This window comes from Labrus mixtus, chromosome 3, assembly GCF_963584025.1.
Source record: "Labrus mixtus chromosome 3, fLabMix1.1, whole genome shotgun sequence".
NCBI classification, from domain to species: Eukaryota; Metazoa; Chordata; class Actinopteri; order Labriformes; family Labridae; genus Labrus; species Labrus mixtus.
The window spans coordinates 23,828,217-23,854,637 of NC_083614.1; the positions used below are offsets into that span (position 1 = coordinate 23,828,217).

Here is a 26,421-nt window from a genome sequence, read left to right on the forward strand (position 1 = left end):
GTTTCTCAACTGAAAGCTAAACTTATTAAGTCAAATGATACTTCCCACTCGAATAATCCTCTGACCTATTTTACTGATCTAGAAGCAGCAAATGCCACAACTCAACGTCTAGGAAACTGCTCTAGTTTTGATACCATGTTTAAGTTAAAGGGACATATAGGATTTTTCCTAAAACTAAACAGATGTGTCTTCTGGCATGGAAGGGGACAGGGACAACATGTAAGCTCTACAGTGACCAGGCTGTGAGGACACATTGCTTGCTGATGCTAAGAATGTACAGCCTGCGTGTGCCATTTGGATACATTTCATTGTCTATTGTGAGTGGGATGCCACTGCAGGGATAATAAAATAACTCTTTGTGTCACAGTGTCTGTTGACTCATTGATATTATTAATTTCCTGTTTATCTTGCATTCAGGGCACTATAATTGTTATAGACTGAATGTCATTCCACTGAGGGTCTTTAAAAAGAATGTCAATGGCTCTTGACAGTGTAAAAGGCGTCACTTCAAACTATCACAAGCAATCTGCACCAGTTAATATAAAATGTTTCTTAAAATAATTAGTTATAAAACACGTTATGTAGTTGCTTCTAAAGTACTTCCTGAAAGGTTAGAGTGAGGTAGGCACGCAGAACCTGTGGATGAACTGTGTACAAGTAATGTTTGTGTTTCTGTAAACTATGCATAGGTTGAAGGTAATTTGAAATGTGACATTTATATTTCCATTTCTTTTCCATCATTCATTTCAACGCTTCACTTTTTCTGAGGTACTGTAATAGATTGTTATTGTTATTTTGCACAGAGTAAGGCGGTTACAAATATAAGAGCATCACAGGCCCATGAAACATATCACCATGAGGAAAACCAAGTCAAGTTTATCAAGCAGGCAGCAACAGCAGTTTCTAAGAAATGCCGGCCGTGTTTCTGCTACAGGCGACTGGTCTGCCAGGGATTTCAGTAAACACTGTCAATTCTGCATGATCTCACTGCCAGCCTTTGGCAAATGCATAAAGAGCACGAAAACAGTCTCTATTTTTCAAATGTAAGTGCTTTATACATCACAAACTTGTATTTTGAACCTCAGGCTGAAATTTCTTCCATATAAAATTGATGAAGGCTCAGCTCTGTGTAAGACAGTAGCCTACTTGTAATTCAAAAAAAAAAGGAAGAGAATGTTGCATTTTCATCACTTATAACATCTTCTGTAACTTATATATCAAAAATATTTTTTTACATTAATATTTGAGTAAATACTCTAAAACACAGGATATTGGTGTCTCTGCTTCTAGGATTGTCATATGTTTTATTGAGAGACGTCTCCAAAGAAGAGTAAAACTGATTTTTGTGTCCGACTCTTGGGCAAAGTTCTTGGGAAAAATAAAAATGTTTGAACTTCCAAGAGTTAAAAGGAAGACTGGTTTATTAAAATCACCATGAAACAAAGTATTAAAAATAATTGATTTCAATTATTTTTTCCAAACTCTACATTTAAATAATTGGCCCCTTGATAATACTTGAGATGCAAAGTTAATGTAAACCAGCTGATGGCACACAAAGTATATTATTAAAATATTTCCTCTTATTCCTGGAACTTAACACAAGCTTTTAGGACACCTATAAGTCTAAAAATCCAATGATCACATGAGGAATTAGGTACAGCAGTTAGCTTAAAGATTACAGAGGACGTAGTAACAAAAACCTTCAAAGTAGCAAGGTTCCCTTTTAAGGATTTCATCTCTTTCTGCCATATAACCCTTCTCTAAGAAGAAAGCAAACAAACAACCCAGTGCTTCTTCAGTCACTCGGGGTACCTGGTTGATTTTTGGGGAAAATGACTGAACCTCATTTGATTTACATTTAGACTGTTTCTCCATCTTGAGGAAAACAAAGTGAGGGGAAGAGAAGCAAAGCCTCAGTCGTGCTGTGTAATGAGAGGATAAATTAAAATCATGATGCATCGTGAGTCGGTTCGAAGGAACTAAATGGCCAATTACATTTTCAGGTCCAAATACAACAAGAGGTAGGGTCTGCATCTTAACTATTTAAGACATTTTGAATTGTTATTTTAGGTCAATCATTTCTTATTTGTTATTGCCATGTGAAGAGAGCAAAACTTTAGAGCATGTCTTGAAATCTACTGTACACATGATAGGAGTTATCCTATCCTGTACACATAATGCAACAACCAAATATGAATCTGGAATGTCTCGTACCTTGAAGCAACATACATTTTTCATAATAAACAGACAACACCAAAGAAATATTGATATTTAAGCACTAGTATAATCTCAGCACCTTTCTAAAAAGTAGCACACATTATGGGTTTTTGGAAGTTGTCTTCAACCTTTAATTTTTCAAATGCAGTCTCCAGCATCTTGACTAATTACTTTTTGCAAACAGCCCAGACTAAAAACTAACTCGGAGATTTATCAGTGTCTCCCGGGACTATTGTGATTGTCTTTGGCTGACAGTCTGTAGGAGGGGTGCAGGCTGCTCCGTGTTTCCTTTGACAACTTTTCAATAAACCACAATGATAGTTTATCAATGTCCTCATGCCTTCTGGGCGCTTGTCTTCACCTTTCACAATCACAACTCTTGATCAGACCCCTCAAAGGGACACATCTGACTTCTTGGACACTTAACGAAAGCACAGCTGAGCGTAAAATTGGTCATCAGTGAAGAGTGAAGTGTGACGGATCCAATTACACTGGCTGTAGAGAGATATTAGGAACTGAAGGCAATTTGAGCTTTTTGGTCTGTAAAACCCCAGTGTTGATTTCTTTACTAGTAATTTGAAATATAAAATGCAGAAGATGAATTAAACCTTAAATAATAGCCCAAAATAGGAGCTACAACGATAAAATGTCTGTGGTAACTGTGGTTAACTGCTGAGTAAGACTATGCAACGGCATACTATAGAATCACTTCAATTATAACTTAAGTGGGAAATAATTTATCAAACATACTAGACCACAGAATATTTATTTAACTAATTCATGTGTATTTTGGTTTCTTTATAGTAAAAAATTAACTTCCCTCAAAAATCACTAAAGAAGAATAACCCACAACAACACACTCCCATGTGTATTACACTGATGCTGGGTTATAAAGGCAGAATCCATCAGTAGTCAATCATTTTCCTGGGAAATTACTGTAGTGGTTGCAATGACGTGAAATGATGTTTATTATGTAAAATCATCCAACAAGAACTGACATCTGCAGGTCAGCATATGTTAATTACCTTTACATCATCGTACACCAATCCAGTCACACTGTTTTAACATTACTTAAAATGTGCATTTACAACATTCATTTTTTTTGGTCTTAATTCTTCCCTCACCCCCTCTGATACCATACTGGGAAACCCAGATTCTCCCTGGAAAATAAAGGCAGGCTCCATAGCAACAAGTGTAATTTTCCCCTACATAAGAAGTGATTTTAAAGAAGGTCTTTTTTTTTTTTCTATCCAACTACTTTCTGTCTGGGAGAACACACCTTCATGAACACACTGAAGACATAAAGACATGAGCTTTAAGAGCTCAATCAGCAGTAACATGTGAGTGTATAATGTCCCTGTCTCAGTTAGTGGATTCATTTACTTTTTTAAAGGTAGCTAAACATGTTGGTTCTGTCTGATGGTTTTGTCGAACCAACAGTTGGAAACAACAAGATAATACGGTTTCATGTAAAATAATGTCTTAGAGAATTCAATCCTCACTACCATGAAGCTATGACGGTAAGAAACTAGGATTTATAATCCATCTGTTGTAATTTTACTCTGTTTGGCACATGATGACTACACATGGACAGCGATTATGTAAATTACTCGTTTATATATTTCACAGCTAATTGCGAGTTTAAGTCAACATTGTGTCAAACTGTGTGGACAATTTAAACAAAAAAGCTGAAGATTGTTTCTCCAACATCAGCGAAACATAACATACCCTTTATCATAAGTCAACCATTCTTGATTCCAGCATCCATACTGCCCATTACAGCCATCATAATAAAGATATGAAGATAGAAGAAATAGGCTTTATTATGACCTTTAATGTTTTTATGTCAGATCTTACATAAATAACTCCCACCTGTATGAAGGCTGTTTTATAATTAAAAACACTTCTGAGTCATATGAACTGATACACCATCAGAGATATTCTCGGACTAAAAACCAAAAATGTATTCAGTGAAGAATTACAGTAACGCCAGGGGTGTTTTAATCTATAAAGGTGGCTGACTCATTTCTCTTACTCCTACCTACAGCTCTACCTGTTTGCATTTTCACTGTCATCATTCAAGGTTGGGTAGTCAGCACAGATGACATTCACACTCAAAAACATCAGGAAATTGATGTAAAACAGTCAAGGTTGCATGCTAACAGTGATGGCAAAAGCAAACCTGATCCAAGGTGCAAGGTGAGATGACACTAGGATGCAATGATTATAGAAAACGGTACCATTATAGACCCAAGAATAATCTTGGTTTAACGATTATCATCATTATTGTATATTAATTAATTTAATTAATCACAAGGGCATTCTTTAAAAATGTTTATCTATTGCTGCCTTTTGTGATCACAGAAATAACCCAGTGATCAATAGTTCAGTGCAAAATACTAAAGATAAAATAACAACTGAAGTTGATTTAATAATATTTAAAATATGGTATCTTAAGCATAATCATTAATATAACACTAAGATTGACTTTACTGATCCCCAGGCGAAAATTGTTCCCAATGTGGGAAATAAAATAGTGTGTTACCTTCTGTTACCTAACTAGCATCTATTTATTTGTACCCTGTATTTTAAAAGTAAATATAATACATCTTAAATAATCTCTGTTCTCAACCTTATCAAGATACAGAAACTGCACTGAGGCTACATTAAATTAATTTATCAAGATCTGAAGAATTCCTTGATCCCAAATAGAACATCTATATTACAGACGCAATACATTTAAATGCATCATACCACTGTCCCTTAAACAAACAGTTAAATGTCAAGGCAGGACTAGTTGTGTATACTGATTATAGTCATGTTTCTCAAAGTATGTGGACCCAAAAATATAACTCTATAATATTTCAGACTAATATGAATACACAAACTAAAAATGAATACGAGGTCCCCTAAAGCCTGCTGGTTAAGGCCCATACAACACTGACACAACATGTAGGACAATGTAAATCCTTTTATTACCATATTTACGTCTTTAAGTCTCAATTCTAGATAAAAATATTTAACTTGTACAATTTAAAGAAAAAAAGATTCAAAATGAGTCTTTCCAAAATGTGTTCTCCACACCAATACGTCCAGAAGTATTTCATTACACATACCAGTCACTGAAAATACCAAGATCTGAATAATAATGTAAACTATTTTGCAGAGTTTATTCTTCACTGATGTCGAACCGTCTGACAATCTCAAGAAAAACAGAGAACTTAAAGCGAAACCTTTTTTTTTTTTTTTTTTGGTCATTATCTTCTCAGTGCTCTATCAGGGGAAAAACAGCACTTCAGCTTGTGTGAGGAAAGCCTCTGAGGACGATCAAGCCACAGCATTGCTTGTTGACAGCAAGATGTGCCTTGGGAAATATACACATCTGAACTGACAGTGGTTTTCATGCCTGTTAAAATCCGCCATGGTCAATCACACGACCCACTTTATTGTCTCTTACATGCATGTTTGCCACTAAGGATGTGGATAAGGATAAGCATGGTAATGCAATATTAAGATTGGCAGTGATTTCAATACTGACATGGAATACGACTAAATCAGGGTTAAAACGATTGAAACAAATCTCTTTCCAAAGAACATGATACATACGTCCTTTAAATAAGTGCTCACGAAGCACATATTAAAAATAGTATTTTATTTTAAATAAAATCAAGTCATTTTAATAAAATATTAATTTAGTCTTCTATTTTCTTTTCTCTCTTTTCCATGTTTCTAAAAGGAAGGCTTCCTTGTCTAACGAAAAAGACAAAAGACAAAAGACAAACAAATACCAAAAGAGGTGAGGCACAAACAATCTATCTCTTCCCAAGCAGCGCGTGGGTATGAACGAGAAAGAAAGGACAAAAAAAAGCAGAGGGAGTCAGAGCTCTTCATCAGCCTGACTGGTGAGGTTTGCAGTTTGCTATAAGCAAAACATCACTCACATCTCCTCTATCATTCTCAGAGTGCAGGGAGTGAAATATAATGCTCAGCCTGCAGAACAGGTAAGCAGCTTCTACAGGAGACACCCACTCAATCACACAAAGACACATACTAGTACAGGATAAAATAATCCTTATCTTCTATTACATGATTGGTCAGATCAATTTCAACAAATTAGAGAATATATTATTTTGTAACTCTAATGTTGCAAAACTATAATTGCATGAAATTGCATTTCCACAGCGCAGTATCAAACCCATTCACTGTGTTTGTTATTTTCTGTTCCCCACTTAAACAGAATCGTGCAACAGGTCTGCAACAGTCTTTTGAGTCAGACGCCATGGCAAAGTACATCTTCTTATAAAACATTCACTGGCTATTGGGTGCAAATTATGCACATTTTTTCCTGAGAGCTACCCTTAATCCCAAAGCTTTTCAATGACCACAAACTGCTAATCAAGGGTGGGTTGACTGCATTCAAAGGTCATAGATAATGAATTGCTCTTTAACCCAATACACTTATTCCACTGTATTTTGTATACAATCATTCTTCATATACAAAACCCTCTAACAAATCATAATAAACATCCTAATATTTTCCACAGGGACAATGATAAACAACACATCTAACTGCTGATGCAGTGATTCAGAAATGAATATCTATGACATGCAGTAACACGGACACTAAATATACAGTATGGGCTACATACCTACATACCTTTAATTGAAAAGCTACTCTTGTTTAGCTTGGTGAGGGTTAACCTTATAAGCCCTTCTGTATCTGACATCCATTTTTATTCTACCTATTTTGTTCCATTTGAATACAGGTTATTATCAGAGCTGTTGTGGTTTTGTATTGCTGTGTGTTAGATTTTAGACAAACATGAACTGAAATTAACTCAGATGCCCCTACATTACCTACAAGGCAAACAAGACCACCGGGAATAAGACTAGATACTTCTATAAAATTATATTTAATGTCTGTCGTCACTGCTACCAGGTGGTTGTCATTCAAGGGGATTACTAGCATGCTTTCAGAACACCATTTGCCAATTTTCAAGGTCAGTGATACTTTAGTCTGTTAAGAAAGCAGCATATTTTTAATGAAAAACATTACTCACACATGTACAGGACAGAGACACAGAAAGATATGACGTAGGGTTTTGTCCACAGGTGTCAACATGATCTATGCAAACTACAAGTTTTAGCTCTTCACAAGATTTTCTAGTGTTTTTGGTAAATATTTCAATAAACTTGACAAGCTGTTTAGTGATTTGGTATCTAAGTGTAATGGCATTTGTTAGCATTCAGAACCCTGATAGTTTAATGGCTGAGCCTAGCAAATTAGATTTTTCAGCAGGGTTTTAGGTGCTGGTGGTGAGGAGCCTAAAGGTGGCACATAATTTTTTTATTAGCCCGCAGAGATAAATGGACCAGACATCTTGGAGAAAATTATGAAAAAATAAGACATTCATTAACCATTGTGCAACCTTTGGCGCTCTGTTTTTTTTTGGCCTAAACCAAACGGGCACATGAAGTGGGTTGGAGATGTTTGAAGGTTAATTATGTTTTCTTTTTGTGCATAAGGGTGGATGCAAATTAAGTAGGCCTTCCATAATGCCATAAATATTTAAAATACGTTTTTGTGGTTTATGTCTTGGAACAATAGGTGAACATGTCACAACAGAAAAATATCTGGGAGCTAACTTACAAATTCTTCCAAACAACAAACTTCTCATCTGTCATTTTTGGTGTGAAGTTCAGACTTGGCATAGCCTATATCATTGGTAAGCTACCCTTTATCAATCTACAGAAAGATAAATAAGTTGAACTGAACAAATGAGCCGGTTTACTGGTGCTGAGTTTGGATACTTAAGAGGAGAGGGAGGTTACCGTTTCATTGGGGAGGGCCAGGACATGCGCGGTTTCTTCAGCCCGGGTCGCAGCTTCTCCAGGGTCCGGTTGCGGCACAGGTATCTCTCGTTGTCCGAGTTGAAGCGCTGTTTGATTCGTATGTGAGTCCTGGGTTGCCGCCAGAGATGTTTTGGTGGCTTTGCGAGCCCTGCACCTTCTCTGCTTAGCGTTGCACACTCCATTTTTTTTTTTTTTTTTTTAACTTTAATTTTGTTTGTAAAAAGAAAATTGACGAAGCCGAAGGTTGGAAGGTAAAACAAACGAAACCTGTTGGCTGTCTTTGAAGAGTTTGAAGAGGAAACCCCGCGCCTAAGAGCGTTTACCGACAAAGAGCGACGCGCGAGGCATGGTGGTGTCTGCCGCTGTCCACGAGCCGGAGTGCTGAAACGACTCTCAGTCCGTCGGTAAAAATCTCTCTCTCTCTCTCTCTCTAGCTCTATATCTCACTCCCTCTCTCTCTCTCAGTCTGTCCGTAAAACCTCTCTCTCTCGCTCTTTTCTCTCTCTCTCTCTCCCCCCTCTTCGTTATTTCTCCATCCCTCTCTCTGCTCTGCTTCTCTGTCTAGGTTTCTCTATACTTTTATTACTCATCTCTTGCTCCCCATCTTCACCTTTCACTGTGCTTCTCTGCCAGTTTTCCTGCTCACTCCATCTGTTTCTCTCTCTGCCAACTCTCAATTATCTCTGCTCAGCCAAAGCCAACACAAATACAAATGTACATTTCAGTATGTCAAGCTGTTTATACTTTATCTGGTAGGACCACCATACTTTTTAGTCTTGAGTCAGCTATCAGAGAAAACTGGTCTAACATACATCAGATAACTAGTGAATTTAGCACATTTGGTAATATGAAGAATCCTTACTCTGCAAAGCCATAACATGATGAGTTTGTGCAACACTATTAACCTTCTTAAGTAAATATGGTCTTACTGCATTCATGCATTGAAACGTATGAACATATCACAACTAAGTATTGTAGGAAAAAAGTCCACAGGAAAAAATCAGTTAATCCAAAAAGACAGTTAAGAATATATAGTTACTATGGTATAGGGACCTACCATACACACATGTTTATTTTTCCAAATGTTTAGGTATGAAGATCATGAACTGTGCAAGGAGAGACACCAAAGGCAGAAGGAGAGATACAAACACCTATGACATTTAGAAGACAGGCCTCTTCCTGCAGCAATTACCAGACATCTATTAATAGGGAAGTAGTGAAGAGTGCTTCGTTATCACCTGAAACTTGAAAAGACATCCTGTTTTTCTTCATATTTGTGTGTGTGTGTGTGTGTGTGTGTGTGTGTGTGTGTGTGTCTGTGTGTGTGTGTGTGTGTGTGTGTCTGTGTGTGTACATTTTCCCAATAACAACTCAAAACCATTTCACAGAAACATTTACTGTGATGGGCTGCACTTTCTCTTCAGAAAAGTGCACTCTGTAAGTATCTTCCCTGCCTCTCTTATTCAATCTGCAATGAAAAGTTGAGCCTGACTTGGCTTCTTTTCAGTCAAGATGGTGGCAAAATGACAGAAATACATAAAGCACTGCGGCAGCTGAGAATTGCTGTAACCAGGAAGGGTCCATGAGCATAAACGGATCATTTTGAACAAAAATACAACACGTATTAGACCAGACTTGTTGTGGACATAAAGATGCACTGTCATTCAATCACTCACACTCAAGACCAAATGCTATAATCTCTGTAAGGCTTACACGCGGAATACATAATAATGTACCGTATGTTTATCAGCATGATGTATGTATACTCAACAATGATATGAATATATAAGTGTGTGCAATAAAACAATTAAATAATAATCGGCAGCACAATAAAAATAACTTTACTGTCCTGTTGTATGTTTGTCACTTACCGGTGCTCATCATGACTGGCCAAAGCTCTTCTGTACAGCACTTCCAGGCGGTCCAGAGGCAGACCATGTAGGGTAGATGCCCGGTAGGTGTCATGTTGGTGTTCCTGACAGGAGTGTCTCCTGCTCAAAGGAGGCAGCAGCAGTTGACCAGAGAAACGCCGCCGCACTGCTTGGTGGATTGCTGGCAGCGACTCCCGACGACTCTGCAATGATGAGAGAGAAACAACATCAGGGTTTAAAACTTCGGTGTACAATGTGTAGGAGCATTAGACTTAACAAAGCATAAACTGATACAGAATATACAGTACGCTCATGCAGGTTATATAAACAGTCCTGCATTAATATTAACATCTGAGATTATAATGTTCAGTTTTTTGATTTAACTGTTTTTTAGAGGAATTGATTAAATTAAAATGTCAGCTCGGACGCTGTTGTTTGTTTGTTTGTAGTGTTGTTAAATAATATGGTTATCATTTTTTTTTTTTCTAAAACTTTGCTGCCGAGATTTATATTTGAAATATTAGTAAACTCGGTAAATATTACATCAACAAACCTCAGCTGAATGAAAATAAAGATCTACTAACAAAGGTTGTTGGGAAGACAGTTCAGTAATTAGCAACAATGTTAATAGAGGACATTGCTGTTCTCAGATGATGAAAGCTTGTGACAGTGATAATGATCTGAACTTTTCTGACTCTATAGAACAGCCATTTGGCCAAAATATGGTTTTGACTAAAATGTCTCAAAAACTTAAAATGTGGATGTTGGGAAATTTCGTAAATGCCAAACTAAGGTGACAATATGGACATGGTAAACATATTTCATAAACATTGGCATATTAGCATTTTAATTGGAGCATTTAGCATTTTATTGCTAGAATTCAGCTAAAAGAATTTCTATGCCTACGTACATTGTAAAACTGTTGCATTCCTATTGACGCTTATGTGTTTGCTCTTTTCTCACTTGTACGTTGTACATTTTAAACCCTTCTGTAAATTATAATAAAAGAGTCTCATACACTATCAAAGTACAATGTACCCTCTAAGCATTCTATCGCTGCAAAAACACCGATGACTCAGAAATCCATTAGTAAAAGATTAGAGATGAGACTTTAATGCCCCACAGAAATTGTAAAATATTATCTAATCAGTTACAATTACCATAAATCTGCAAAACATTGCTCTTTGTTGATGCATGAATATATTATTTACACAGTATATAAATTAGTTCTGCCATAGAAACCTAAATTGTTTTGATATCTTGTAAATAACTCAGTGGTGCAAAAACAAATCTACACATATTAATCCAGTGACATCAAGCATCTGTCCTGTGGGTGTTGCAGGCATTGCAAGACTTTTAACATATGACTCTTATAGTAAGTACTTTGTTTTCTTCTTCCCTGACAATAAAACTGCCTTTTTTGTACGCTGTGCATGCTAATCCATTGAGTATCCACTGTAATGGATTGCAGCAGTGAGAGACATCAGACGCAGCGACAGCAGCTTTGTCTGGCTGACAAACAACAGTGTGCCAAAACCAATGTGTGATTCTGCCTGTGTATGTGTGTAAAAAAAAAAAACCAACATATAACGAAAATGAATCCAATCAAAGAGTGTCAAATGAGATTTAGGTAGCCAAGAAAACACATTAGCCCACAAATCCATGTCCATTTCAGTAAAGCCTTTGGCTCTTCAGAGTCTTTGTGTGTAATTTGTGCTTCATAGAGTTCACAGAGTCATCACCAGGTGGTTCACAGAGTCATCACCAGGTGGTTCACAGAGACATCATGGATATTGATCCACCCTCCAAGAAGCTGGAAAAGCAAAAACCTTATTTCCCTGCCCGGTGGCATCAGGTGTCAAAGCCAAACATGAGTGAAAGGCCCACTTCTGTCTCTGTTTTTATTGGAAATCTAACCTACTCTTTCCGGGGGATCTAAAGATCTGGTTTAATCCACTTGTTTCACCTTTGATTATTTTGTCCCAGTCAAACACTTTAACATGGCGACTGTATTGAGAGCTACACTAACTTGAAATTGATGTTAAGACTAGGTTCAGGTAAAGGCTAAAAATAAGTAATAAGCAGGATATCGCGTGTTTAGATTTGATCATAAAAGCCACAGTCAAAGGCACAAAGAGAATCTGACAGTTACAGAGATGGGTCAACGTCTACATTCTCACACCTTGTTACTCCCAAGACTCCACTTACTGAACTCGTGAGTTTCTGGACTGTGTGACTGTGTGCCCAGCCCATTTAGCTTCACTTTTCCCTAGTTTTTAGTGCCTGTCTTCCCTATCTTCTGATAAGTTCAGCCACAGATTTTCCTTTGCCTCATCTGTTTTTAGAACTGTGATATTTAGCAGCTATCTTTTCAATGCCCTCATTAACTGTTAGCCTTTAGTAGTTTTATAATGAATACCTCCTTTGTTTGAACTTTAGAGATGTGTCTGGGTGCTCATAGAAAAGGGACAAATAAAGCTTTGTTTTGTAAGAAATGTAAAGAAGAAGGCTAACAAGATCACCTTCAAACATCAACAAGTATTAAACATATATGTCTCTGTAATGTTGTACAGTAAACTCTTGGCAAGCACAATTTTCTGAGTGTCACTCAGTTAGATTTATAGCCATGAGCTTGTTGAATAAGCTCGTCAGTGGACCTTGCGCTGAAACTGTTTTGTCAGCTGCTGCTTTATAACCAAGCTCATCTTTTAAGCCTATAGTGTCAGGAAAACGGGAAAGTGGGACACAGGTGCGGACCCAGGGGTGTCTTAAAGTTATCCAAGAAGGATAACCACAAAAATCACAAGCGATAGATTGGAGGGGGGGGGGGGTAGGGAACAATGAAAATAGTATAGAGCCAAAACACTCCTCTAACTAATGCACCGAAAATTATCAACTAAACCACCAGCTGACTCGAAACTAAATTGTCCGGTAGACCCAGAAACAATTCACGAAAGTAAAGGCTGCCAGGGAGGCCTTAAAACTCAACACAAAAGACTGGGGTATATCAACTACCCAGCACCTCAAGTTATTTTGGCAAGAGACACAAATACACAGAAAGTTATTTGTTTGTGTTTATGAACACACAGACAACAAGAGACCACACAGGGAGAACCTCTCACTACCTCTGAAGGTGCGATAATGAGTCAGCACGGAACACTGAATTCCAGGAGTATATATAAGCTCCCCACACCTGGTTTTAATCAAGGCCAATCAGCCACAAACACACCTGACTCTGCACTTAGGTGATTAATTCACCAACCCCAGTGAGAAGCCAGAGAGTGTGTCCTTATAGGGACAAAAAAGTGCTTCAGAATCAGTAGACTTAGACTCTGTTGTTTCCTTACTTCAAACCATGGTACGGTATATACAAATGGTCAGTAACCTGATTTCTCTCCATATTTCTCCACAATTAATTTTGGATACATTACTTGAGCACTTGAGTGTGTCTGCGTACCTGATTTTGTGTGTGTGTGTGTGTGTGTGTGTGTGTGTGTGTGTGTGTGTGTGTGTGTGTGTGTGTGTGTCAGAGAGCTGCTGCCCAGTGACAGGACAGACTCTGTAGTGAGATCTCACTATTCTTTCCACACAAGAATGCGTCTGAATTCAACAAAGAGTTCATCAGTGGAAATGTACTGATTCAGATTTCCGGCGGAAACTCTGTGTTACTTAAAAATCTGGATGAGATTATTTTACACAAGAGGCAGTGAGGGTTTAGGACTGGTATATGGACTGAAGGGGTGAGTCAATCAGGACACAGTCCATAGAATGTTAAATTAAAACATTATTCTACTTTATACTTTGAAGGGTTTAATATGACACAGTTTTTCATTTAATCCATAAATTCGAATATACACTGAATAAACCTAGTGGAACCTGGTAACATGTTGCATGTACAAACACTGCTGTTATTGGTCAACACAAATTAACATCCAGCCTGAGAAGCAGACAATTATGTAATCCAGTACTTCATTTGTTCTGGCAGATGAGTCTGGTCCCTCTACTATTAAAACAGATTTCTGTCTGTCCTGATTCAGGTCAGGCCAATCACAACTGAATATCCAGTATAGGGAAAGTTGAATTCTGTGACCAGTTTGTTATCATATTAAACAAAGGGAACATTATTTCCCATACATACACTTTCCAGAAACATACATTTTTATTCAGAAATTTTCAGAATTTATTTATTGGAAATACTGGGGCTATTTGAAAACCATCATAAGAAATTAGGAAGAATTTGTATCAATATTTTGGGGGAATTGTCATATAAGATTTTCACACATTTTTTACTGGCAGTTTTTTGAGAACTGAACAGAAACCATCACCCCAAATGATCAGGGCTTTTCATAAAAAAAAATGGAAACATTCAAGGGAAATATTCATAGGAATGATACTGTTGTTTCCAGAAAAAATAATTGGAATTAACCCATTTTTGGAATTTTTCAGAAATGTTCATTGGAAATTTCTGGTATTTTTCCAAACTTGATGAAGACTCTTATGAAGCTCCCAATCTGTATAATATTTTAACTTTTACGTATGTCTACTGTTACACATTATACTAAACAGGTGACTGTGGTGCAGGAAGATCTTTTATTGTTGTTTTTATTGTCTGACTCATTGTTTGAATATTTTGTAGAAACAAGCCAGTAATGTTTTTCAAGCCCTCACACAGCTCACACTGATGTATTTCCCCTTCAGCTGACGTTCTGAGTGTATGATATTTTTATCTGACAGCAGCCTAATATAGCTTTATTTACGTCAGTGCCTTCCTGCTTTTCTTCAATATGTTATTTTCTTCTCTTTTTTTTTAAGCTGAGTGAGACATTTTCCTGCAGCCAATCAGCAGAGGAGAGGAAGCAGCTGGTCGTGTTATCACCTGGCTGAGCTGCTTCCCTGTCACATGCAGCTAGTGAGAATGAGATGAAGGCAGTGAAGCTGGTGTGTGATCGGATGGGACAGCGGGTGTCCTACCTTTATAAACCAATGAGCTGTCTGGTCTTCAGCATGCTTCTGAATTGATCGAGACTGCAGCACTCTACCAGTGCTCACGATTCACACTTGAGTCATATTTTCAGCACAGTGTGGCAGGGCGCAGCCAGAACCAAACCTCAAACATCAGCTGTATCAGTGTTCTAGTCACGGAGCAGCAAAGCATAAGGATTTCAATGTAGAGCAACCAAAACAAGTCGAGTAATGAGTAAGAAGCAAAATAACAGTCAATTCTCAAACCTTTTAGTACCCGAAGCAGCATTCTAATTTACTTTTCTTCCATAGGGTATACAATAAATGTGCCTCTTCTATCGATTGGTTTCTTCAGATAAGATCTTGCATAAAATTGATTTCAAATTAAATAGCCTCTTAACACTAAAGGACCTGCAACAAAACTTTGTGTAAACCACTGATGACTTCAATGGAGGAAAACATTTTTCAAACTTAAAGCAATCTTTGACGGCCTACAATCTAAATCCCTGTTATCTTGCATTCATTTTGTAATCTCACTTTAGTCATGGTTTCACATGGACACACTCTGTCGCCATAAGCATTTGCAGCTTCTCATTCTTTATTGTAACAATAGTCTGTTTTTTCCAGCGTAGATTTATGATCCAATACTTTCTTCTGCCTATATTGTCTCAGAGAGTCTCTCTCTCTCTCTCTCTCTCTCTCTCTCTCTCTCTCTCTCTCTCTCTCTCTCTCTCTCTCTCTCTCTCTCTCTCTCTCTCTCTCTCTCTCTCTCTCTCTCTCTCTCTCTCTCTCTCTCTCTCTCTCTCTCTCTCTCTCTCTCTCTCTCTCTCTCTCTCTCTCTCTCTCTCTCTCTCTCAGCCTGTGTGATAAATATGGAGACAGCACTCAAGTGCAGTTAATCAAGCTCTTGTGTCATTAAGCACATCCTTCACATCTTTCAACAGTCTTCATTAATATTTTGTTGCAAATAAACAAAGAAAATGGCTTTCATAATTCAATTGTTGCTTTTGTGCTCAGAAGAAACAAATTGATGGCAGCCAGAAGTGTAAAGTGGCTTGTATTATATGTTGTCTGTAATCAATGGAACCAATAGTTGAGTTTTAAAATCAGAGGATATGGTAAATAAAACCCCAAACCGTTGTAGTAACTAATGTCATGCCCACACAAACACACAGAGTTACACACATGCAGAGGCGAGCCCTGGCAGCATGATGATGTAATCAGAGATGATAAGAGCATTTCATTGGGACACGCTGATTATTCACACGCTCATGAGAGCAATCAAGCAGCCGCTGTTAATCTAATTGTGAAAATGAATATTAATTCATCACAATGGTGAGAGGAGCGGATAAAAATAACCTCACGCTAAGCGCTGGTGATGTCTGATAGCCAGGAGAAGTCTGTTCCTCTGATGCAGAGCTGAAAACATTTACCTGCATGAATAATGACGCCCGGAGGTGCAGAGTGCATGATTAGCATGAATCCATAAAAAGAGCCAGCCTCCAATCAAGCCTCTCCTTCTGAATCCCATCTATATCTTGCTGTATGCTCGACTTTGTCGTGATTAACTCAGCAGGCGGGCAGGAGCAGAATGTCTTCTTTTAGTCACACTCAAAAAGTTAAAGGGTAAGTTCAGTATTTGTAAACCTGCCCCCTCTTTTCAACAGGCTGCATTTACTGCAAGGTAATCCTTAAGGTCAACTATGCTCAACCCAGGGCGCTGGTGGCGCAGTGGTTAGTGCGTGCGCCCTGGAGGCCCTTGTCCTTCAAACGGGTGGCCCGGGTTCAAATCCCATCTTTGGCTCCTTTCCCGCGCATGTCATTCCCTACTCTATTTCTCCCTGATTTCCGACTCTATCCACTGTCCTAACTCTCTAATAAAAAAAAAATATGCTCGACCCAAGTGTGTCCACTAGAAGTTTTATGTTGTTGCCTTAGACGGTAAATGAAGAAAAAATAATAAATAAACTACTGATTACACACCTTTTAAGTCGTCTAACTACTCAAAGCACTTTACGCTCAAGTCTATTCGCCCAATTCAAACACACTGTCACACACCAAAAACACAGGTTCAAGAGAAATTCAGGATTTACCATTTTCCAAAAGACACTTCTATCTGCAGTCAAGAGGAGATTGAAATCAAACCATCAATCTATCAATTAGTGGATGATACACCGGCCCTCCTGAGCCACAACAGATGGGCCCTTATTGTTATATTTTATGTCTGACAACGTTATGGGAGGAGACAGATCCATGTGACACAGAAGTTTCACTCGAGAAAATATCTTGCTGCAGGAAGAGAATGACTGGTATTTGGACAGAGGAGGTTGAGATCCTTCCCACGAGGTTTTCAGACACTTTGAATGACAACATGAGCATGCCATTGGCAACAACATGCATGCTAATTGGACATGTCTAGCTAAGGTTTGCCCACAGTAATCATCATCGCAGCCTGTTTTTCACCTGCCAACTTAATGAGATCTACTGGAGCAATGTTAAAACTTGTTGTACCCATCACTCATTCAGAGCCCCCAATAGGTTACGCCTGACTGCAAATTTTCCTAAACGTGTCCGTGATAATAAATATGAGGTTGAGTTAATCAGAAACAAAGAGTAAAAGCAAATTACATTTTTACCATTTGTAAGACTGATGGAGGCATTTTATTTGTTCTTCATATCGCTCCAGGCTTTATTGCACAATTGTGGAATGTTAATTGGACAGAAGATGGATCCAGTGAACTCCGCCGAGTCCACTGATTAGTTATTGAAAATGAAAAGTGAAGATGAAAAAGTTCTGTCTGATGTCAGGAGTTGTCTAATGATGGGAAATATATGAAGTTCTCTTGTCAGCATGGCTCATTGAAAAAGCTCTAAGACTATAAGACTGAGGCCATGTCGCCAGAGAAAACTTTGAGAATAATTGTTCAGCCCCACCATAAGGCGGCCCTATGGCGCCATCAACAAATCACAAGTTGACCCAATAAAACCCATCATACACCTTACCGAAGTCAAAGCTGAGGTTTATTATTAACATACAAACTAAATGATTAAACAAAGGTGTTAACGTGTGGGTGTGTGTGTGTGTGTGTGTGTGTGTGTGTGGCTTCATTAACCTGGAACAAAGAACAAAGCCCTGAAGTAAAGATAACATTTTAATGGTTGTCAGGTAATCACTCAGTTTAAACCGAGTGATTAGCCGACAGAGAAACCCGATGTGACGCACAAGGCTGCAGAATCACACTCAGGTGATGATCTTGTGGGGACTTACAAATTCAAGTTTAAACTACAGACTTGATAAGGCAGGTAGAAGGTGTGTGTGTGTGTGTGTGTGTGTGGGGATGTGTGTGGATGTGTCTGTGTGTGTAAAATCTTATTTACCTCAAACCGAGACATTGATTCTGCTTATTTGTTGCAGCAGCAGGACAGCAGCTAAAAGAAAGAAAAAAAAACAACAGAGGTGGTTTTAATTTGAAATTCATCATTCTAAGAAGTGCTGCTCAAAGACATGTCTACAAAGCAATTCTTGTGAAATGTTCTACTAAAAAATAAACACCCCAACGTTCTGTCTCATGAGACTCTCTGTTCTTGCTCATGGGAGAAATGAATCATCCACCACTTCACTATCTGCGGAGATATCTGACATTCAACAGTCGTTTTTCTGGGCAAAGAAAATAACCTCAAAACCATTTACCTCGGAATTGAAAAGTTTGCAGTCATCGTTCACAAAAAAAAGGGGGAGAAATACAAAATAAGAAATAATAAAAGAGATTAAAAAGAATTCTTCGACCAGTTTAGAGGAAAAAATTGCATTTAGGAGGACTTTAAAAACTAGGCGTCAATAGACAATATTCCCAGGGCGGCCATGTTGCAAAGACGTGACGCTCAGAGTGGGATTCCCAAAAGTTGTTGTTGTGTCTTACAGTTATGTTCAAGGTTTAAGTCACGTTAACGTCGCACATTTTGCTTAAGTAGTCAGTTCATTGAATTGCTTGTGCAAATGTTAAAAAGAAGCTAATGTTCACACTCTGCGTGGATTTAAGAGTAATGTGAAAATAACAGTGGAGCTGGAAGGGAGATCTTTACGTGTGAACATTTCTGCGCAGGCTAGATCCGTCAAGTTTAACCTCAGGCTCAGATAAAAATAAAATAAAATGAGCGTTATCTAATATGAATAAATGCCTTTCATTGTATCAGTGATTGATTCTAAAACGAACTTGGAAGTGGCTGAATGCTAACATTAGCGTTAACTAAAAGGTTAATTTAATATGTATTTAAACTCATAATATGGCCCGTTGTGTCTCCAGATTTTCAGTATCCATTGTCTGTGTGCGTTCTCTTCATCTGGGAGCTTTGAAATGAAAACAGTTGACTTAAACCTGGAGCATCAGCATAACAGTAAGACACGTCTAACAACAACATTTGGTCTCCCGCCCTGAGCGTGACATCACAGCAACATGTCCGCCGTTAGAATATGGTCTATAAGGACATTCATCTTGAAGGAAATCACATGACTCACTCAGACCACCTGTCAACACCATGTGCTCCATTGTGATAGGTGGATCTTTGAGAATGCCTGACACATCACAGTGGGTAAAAAAAAAGGCTTTCTATCCATCCAGAAAAGAACATGATAAAACCTTTTTATTACCTTCACTAACAGATATGTTCATTTTTAAGTTACACACACAGACACAGTGCTTGGCCTACATGAGTTCATAAAATTCTGCTGTAAAACAACGTTAAACACAATAAAACAGGAATTATTACACAAACTGGACAGCAGCAAACAAAACGTTTCGTCTGGTCTCAAATTCAATTAGCAGAAATTGACTTTTCAAGAGCTTTATATGAGGGACAACAAATCATAAAATGCTTAATGGACTACAGTCGTGCTTTTAACCTTAGATCAGTACAAAGTGGTTCAAAATTGCCAACACCCAGGCCCCACAGGTTCCATTAATGACACTTAGGATTTGGGTGAAAATGTACATTATCACTGGCAGACACAGGTGTTTTTTAGACTGATATATATTTAATTTTGATTCATCTGAGGCCAATAAATAGGTTAGCACTTCCTCTTCTCGCTGAAGTGTTTATTTTTCTAGTTGATCAGAGTTTCTCTTATTTTCCCTTTGCCTGTATGCGGCATTAAAAAGTTTCACTCGCGATTCCATTATGACAACAGGTGATCCACGGGTTGGGGGTTGAAATTGAAAACTGAACAAAGGTAAGAGGTAAACTCAGCAGAGGTTAAAGAAAAAGGTTAGGTTACCAAAAATGCCAAAAGGCTTTTTTCAGGGAACAAAGAAATGGCTTCACAACTTGCAGCTTTTCTGCAGAACTGGATGTGTGTATGTAATAAGTTTTGGGCTCAGCATCTTGTTACATTATCGACCACTTATTTCATTTCGGGTTTTACTACATTTCTTTAATTACATTTCGGGTCTGACTGCACTGTGGTTGATCTCACTGTTTGACTCTCGGCATACTGTTTGGGATTCTGTCTCATGAGGTGGTTTTAAAAAGGTTTGTTATGTTGACATCCAATATGCAAACTTTGCAAATAACTGTTGTTGCGCCATGCGGGTTTGTTGGAATCCAAACCAGTTCCTTATAATGTGGAGTTATTTTAAGGGACTGACTCGAAAGTTTCGTTTTCATTTTCGGCCATGAATTACGCTTTGTTGTGAATCAAAGGGCGTGGGGGCGGATCCAAGCTAGTTCCCTATGATTGGTTAATCTATGTGTCTGCCGGGAAGGAATGAAACGGAGTAGCTAATAGTGTGATTTGACGGAGAATAAACTATATGGATTCTTGATTGTCGACAAATTCTAATCCTTCATGATCTAAAGTTGTCCTATCACACACCCCGCCCTAAGTAGGACAAAAATAATTGATAGTCTACGAGTGATGCCTCATGCTGCAGGGGGGGGGGCGAGATTGCTTTGTTGTTGTTGTTGTTCTTTGTAACACATTTCAATTTGTGTCGTGTCAGAGGTTTAATAAGGATATTCTACTTTGGAATTAGACTTTATTTCTTTACAGCTCAAGGGTTAGCTGTGGCTGAGATTATTCTACGAGGCGACCGTGAAAGGTGTAGATTATTAAACATCCCCCTGGGTCATAAGAGTCGAATCAATCAATCACTAAGGTTTATTTTGGTCCTATTCTCACTCTGCATCTCAAATTATAACAAACAAAAAACAACTTCTCCTCTCTGTGCTTTCAGTGTTTTCAATTTCTGATTAAGGCATACAAGTCTTAGGTGAAAATCAATCAATATCGACATAGTTTAGCCCAGGATGGAACTGTATCCTCATTTATTTTATTTATTTATTCATCTGCTTGCCATAAAATGTGAAAAGGGGAAGAACTTTTACACCATGCAAAAACACAGACACACGCTTTAAAATAATGTTCTAGGAAGAAAGCAACAAATTTGCAAACTTTGAAATAATAGGCTTCTTTATATATATATATATATGTATGTATCATACTATAACTGCATAGGCAACGTATTTATGTTACCCTGCAGAGGCTACAAAATGTTTCTTAGTCCCATCCAACCTAAAGGTGCTTTACATCGTGCCTGCTTCTCCAGACAATTGTCATGTTTTGTTTTGCATGCAGTGAATTCACTCCGTATTGGCAGCTGTGGAGTCCTTCAGTCCAACATATATTTGCAGATGTATTAAAGGGAGTGAGACATTTTTATTTCTTCACCTTCAACATGAACAATTCTGAGAAACATATACATCGTCACTGCTCCTCGTCAGTCTGCTGCAGCTTTAATCAAACCTGCATAAATTCATAAATCAGCAGACTGTCTAAAGCTCAGAAAACACCACAGAAAACAGGACCTGCTGTTGACATGCTGGAGGCAGATCACAGCCTGCATAAACAAGGGATTCATGTTTGAAATGTGGAATTATAAATTTAATGGAAAAGTCTGTTGGTTGAATATGAATATTGAATCTGTTGAAAAAAGACAGAAAATACAGGAAACAATCTGCAGTACGGCCAAAACACCATTTGCATTGACTTGGTTTGGCAAGCATGGTGACTTTAAATAATGCTGCATTACCCAAAAATTTCAATTACAAACCACACCCATCTAATGTTGGAGTTTGGCAGTGTGTGAAAACAATCAGCGCAGACATACTGTATGCAGTCAGTTGCTGCAAAATGAAATGCTTCCATGCCAGTTAAAACCACAAGCTTCCGCTTGGCAAGGGGTTATATTAGCAGCTAGCTAATCAGCGTAGCTCTGGATTCTTTTCAGTTCAACCCTCCTCTCCAGTTTGGCAGGACAAAATTGCACTGTGTCTGTATGTAGAAAGAGGCTGTCAGAGGCGTGAAAGCATTGTTCAATAAACACAACGCTAAAGTTCTCCGTTGGATCTCAACATGTACGCTGTAGTTTCTGTAACCAAATTTTAAGCTTGTGATCAAATTTTACTTCAAAATTTACTTTTGGAGGTGCGCCATTGGCCTAGTGGCTAGTTTGCACGCCCCATGTACAGAGGGTACAGTCCTCACTGTGGGCAGCCCAAGTTCCAAACGGACCTGCATGTCATTCCGTCCTCTCTCTCTCTCTGATTTCCAACTATATCCACTGTCATATCCCTCTAATAAAGGCACTAAAATCTTTTTTAAAAAGTACTTATGGAGTCACAGTTTTGTCATGAAACAATGTTCTTTTACTTGTATTATAAAATTCCAAAGAGCCAGATATCTTTGAACCCAGTGGTTAATGTGTTGGACTATTCAACAGCTCTATTTTAACCCAAGCTCTACAGCTGTGACTCATGTAACGCTGTCAATGTGACTAAATTAATCTCACTTTTCCTTCCAGAGCCAGAGCCGCCTGACAAAGCGCCTCCCACTTTGCCACTTCATGACCTATTAAAATGTCTGGTGTGAAAATGGCCCATTACTGAAACCATTCAGAGAAATGTACAGCCTAGAGCAGCACCCTCTGAGGGCGTTCTAGTTATAAGAACCCTTCTTCATTTTGAACCTTCAGGTACAACTGCATTCCTCGTTTATTTTGCCTCTTGGGGGGGAAAAGATGCATATAAAAAAGCTTTTTGGCTCTTTCGTCATCCTGGATGCCTCCAAAAACATGTCTGAAAGATCGTCATTCATCACCTTAAAAGGTCATATTTGATAGCTTCAGCCACACTGCACTAGCAGTAACCTCCGTCAGTGTCTGTCTTAGACTGTCTGTCAATCTTTCACCGTATTTTCTGTTGTGGCATTTACGTTCAACAAGGAAGAGTTTCTTTTATACCAAGAACATGTTACAATGTTACAATTCACTTAGCAGACGCTTTTATCCAAAGCGACGTACATCAGACAGTACATCAGAAAGTACAACACTAATCCATTCATACACCGCCACTTTAACAAGGACACATTGGACATGTTGCTCAGCTGGGGATTGAACCCTCGACCTTCCGGTTGAGAGGCGACGACTTTACCAACTGAGATACAGCCGCTAACATGTCACTAATGTTATTCATTCTTAACAACCAGCTTCCTTGAAAAGTCCCCAAAACAATGAATCAGTTATTACTGCAGAGCAGACCTTGACATAAGTTTCACAGAGTCATCTGACATTAACCTCTGCACACTGCCTCAATGTGAATACTGGAAAAATACCACCTGATGTAAATGACTCCATCTGTTACATAATTACATCATTTATTATCACGTTCCACATCTTTTCCACTGCTCACCGCTGCACTATAGTCATATAGATATACTCCTATTTTGTTTATCTGTTTGATATTATTTAATGTTTGATCTTGTTTTACATTTTAACGTATAGAGTAAAGTTGAAGTGAAATGCCTTGTGTGTGTGAGCATCTGGCCAATGAAGCCAATTCTGATTCCAATTCTGACATTTCATTAAATTCAAGAAATGATTTTCTCGTGTCTGTGATGGATTTGACAGATTTATGTTTCTCTAAACGTACTTCAGGTAACTCTTCAATAATCTTACCCAAATTAAAACACAAATATATTCCTTACTGTACTCCAGCAAATTATAAAACATAATCAAGATTAGTGGAAAATGGCCCTTACAATGAGCCACAGCATATTTTCTTTCCACATAACAGGAAAAAAACAAATCCATGTTTGGTTGTTCGCTTTTGTGAATTCAAAAGTGAACATGTTCTTAATTTGATTACTTTCCCTAAATTGACTTGCACCGTGAGAGATAGCACGTCATCTGCTGTGATAATCCAGGCGTTACCAGTGTGTGTGTGTGTGTGTGTGTGTGTGTGTGTGTGTGTGTGTGTGTGTGTGTGTGTGTGTGTGTGTGTGTGTGTGTGTTCGTAGTCAGTCAGTCAGTGAGGTGTCCTGGTCAGCAGAGTCTGTAATAATTAACTATCACATCAGACCTGACCTTGTCTTCAATTCTACAATCAACCGTCATAAAGTGAACACCCAAGGCGTCTTATGATGACGCATAGCAGATAGGCTTGTTAAAACATGAGCTGATAAGGCCCACAAAGACTCAATGTTCAAAACACACCCTCCCCCCCCCCCCCCCCGACTTATTGGTGTGTTTCTTTTTACTCTTCTCTCTTCTTTTCTTATGCTTATGACAAGATCTAAGGCTCTATAGAAAACACTTCCTCTCCGTTTTTAATATTTTATTAACCAAATAAATTCAACTTATTGAGAAAACAAAACATTTATCGAGAAGAATGAGTCATCTTAAGATGTAGCCTTCCTGTATTTCATTGCTCACATCAGCTTTGACAAATAACTTCTGCCAAAGGAAAATCCTCAGCTTAAATTCTAAACTATAAATCATGCTTCACAACAGCTGCTGAGGCAAACTTCAGACTGAGTCATATCGGTCTTTCTCTCCTTCCCCCCAGTGATTTCTTTAGAAGTGACATAGAGGTCAGTCAGGCAGACAGTCAAAGCAGCTTTAGGTCCTGCTCTGCAAATATTTGCAGATCAAACAGCTTCAGATGCTGATGGATAAGACGGAGTGTGAGCAGCTCGGAGCTGGAGCAGCACGCCATCTAATGGACAAAAAAAGAGAACAGTTGCGTCTTTTTCCTTTTGCTCTTTTTAAATTGATGACATTAGCAGTAATCCTAACATCAGAGAAACGGATCTGCCAGAACAACGTTTACCCACGAGGAGCCTGATAACTCTCTGCAGATTTATGTAACTGTTCTGTGTGTGTAACAGAATCACAGTAGGTATACTCATTAGCCTACAACTGTGTGTGTGTGTGTGTGTGTGTGTGTGTGTGTGTGTGTGTGTGTGTGTGTGTGTGTGTGTTTTGTGTTTGTGTGTGTGTTTTGTGTTTTGTGTGTGTGTGTGTGTGTGTTATATGAAGACAGAATAAAGGAAACAGATATGGAGGAAGGAAGGAGATAAAGACAGCAAGAGGGAACGCATAAATATTTTGAGGAAATACATTCCATGTTGGTTTGCTCATGATGCTGAATTATTATTCCAGCAGTTCAGCAGACACAGCGGTGCTCACATTACATGACAAACACTTATTGTGATTGGAAACTTCTGCTACTGTAGGCTACTGGACATGTGCTGCTTTGACCTCCTGATAAACATGAAGGATAGGCTTACTATACAAATATAACAACAGGGCGAGTCTATGTGGGAGAAGCCCACTTAATGCATACCCAGTACAATGACAAACTTATTTAACAGGAATAGTATAATACGACTTTTTAAAGCTTTTGAGGAACTTAAAACATAGAGGCTTATAGAATGAGTTTATAGTGTCGCTTCACTGTTTAGAGATGTTAACCAATTTGTTCCCATAGGTTTTGTATGGGAGTAGCGAAATGAGGGATTCAGATGTATGAACAGCCTCATTGTTGTCATTTTAACTTTTACTTTCATTTTTTTTACACAGAAACAATGACATCTTCAGACCTTTCTTTTTTTTTGTCCACATGTAGCCAACTTCACTAATGCAAAGTGCAGTCTTGAGGTAAAGTTTAAAAACGAATTTCCACTCACCACAGCAACCGGCCGTCGTCTCTCGCGGGGTTTTGTACTTTCAGGTAAATTCCTTAAGAACCCGTCTTGGGCGTCAGTCAGGTAATACTGCTACAGTTATCTCTTTTTTCCATTTTTTTTATTGCTGCAGGTCAATCAGTTTAGTTAGACTTCAAACTCTTCAAGATGCAGCGCTTCGTGCCCCGCCGTCACTGTGACGTCGACGCCCGGGTCATGTGACAGGAAGTGTAGCCCTGGGACGTAAACAACCTTACTGAAAAAACACTTTCCAGCCACGAGTTTTACTTGTCTTAATTTCACCACTTTATCATGCTTTACAAGATATATTTATCTAGATTAAAAAGCAAAAAACTTATCCACAATAAGTCCCACTTTTTTTAATTGTATTGGAACATAAAACAAAGTAGGTTTTTTTTTTTGGCATACAATAACAAAGGGTCCATAAAAGAGAAGACAAAACAGAGACCAATACAGTAGTTGATTTGGTGTTTTTTTCTG

General features: G+C 38.3%; 2 protein-coding genes across 2 annotated transcripts in view; one reads left to right on the plus strand and one right to left on the minus strand.

Annotated features, from left to right (window-relative positions):
- LOC132967026 (gamma-interferon-inducible lysosomal thiol reductase-like) overlaps positions 1–2,388 on the plus strand; it is a 68,618-nt gene extending 66,230 nt beyond the window's left edge. Inside the window, exon 8 of the mRNA XM_061033948.1 lies at positions 2,378–2,388. The gene's annotated coding sequence lies outside the window, so the exon portion shown is untranslated. The remainder of the gene's footprint in view (positions 1–2,377) is intronic.
- The window catches only part of pde4cb (phosphodiesterase 4C, cAMP-specific b), an 88,182-nt gene extending 62,072 nt beyond the window's left edge, over positions 1–26,110 (minus strand). Inside the window, exons 1-3 of the mRNA XM_061033928.1 lie at positions 25,920–26,110; positions 18,282–18,332; positions 9,942–10,144 (exon numbers count right to left, since the gene is read on the minus strand). Coding sequence (XP_060889911.1) covers positions 9,942–10,144; positions 18,282–18,296 — 218 coding nt within the window. The 5' untranslated portion in view covers positions 18,297–18,332; positions 25,920–26,110. The remainder of the gene's footprint in view (positions 1–9,941; positions 10,145–18,281; positions 18,333–25,919) is intronic.
- Between the last annotated feature and the right edge of the window lie 311 nt (positions 26,111–26,421).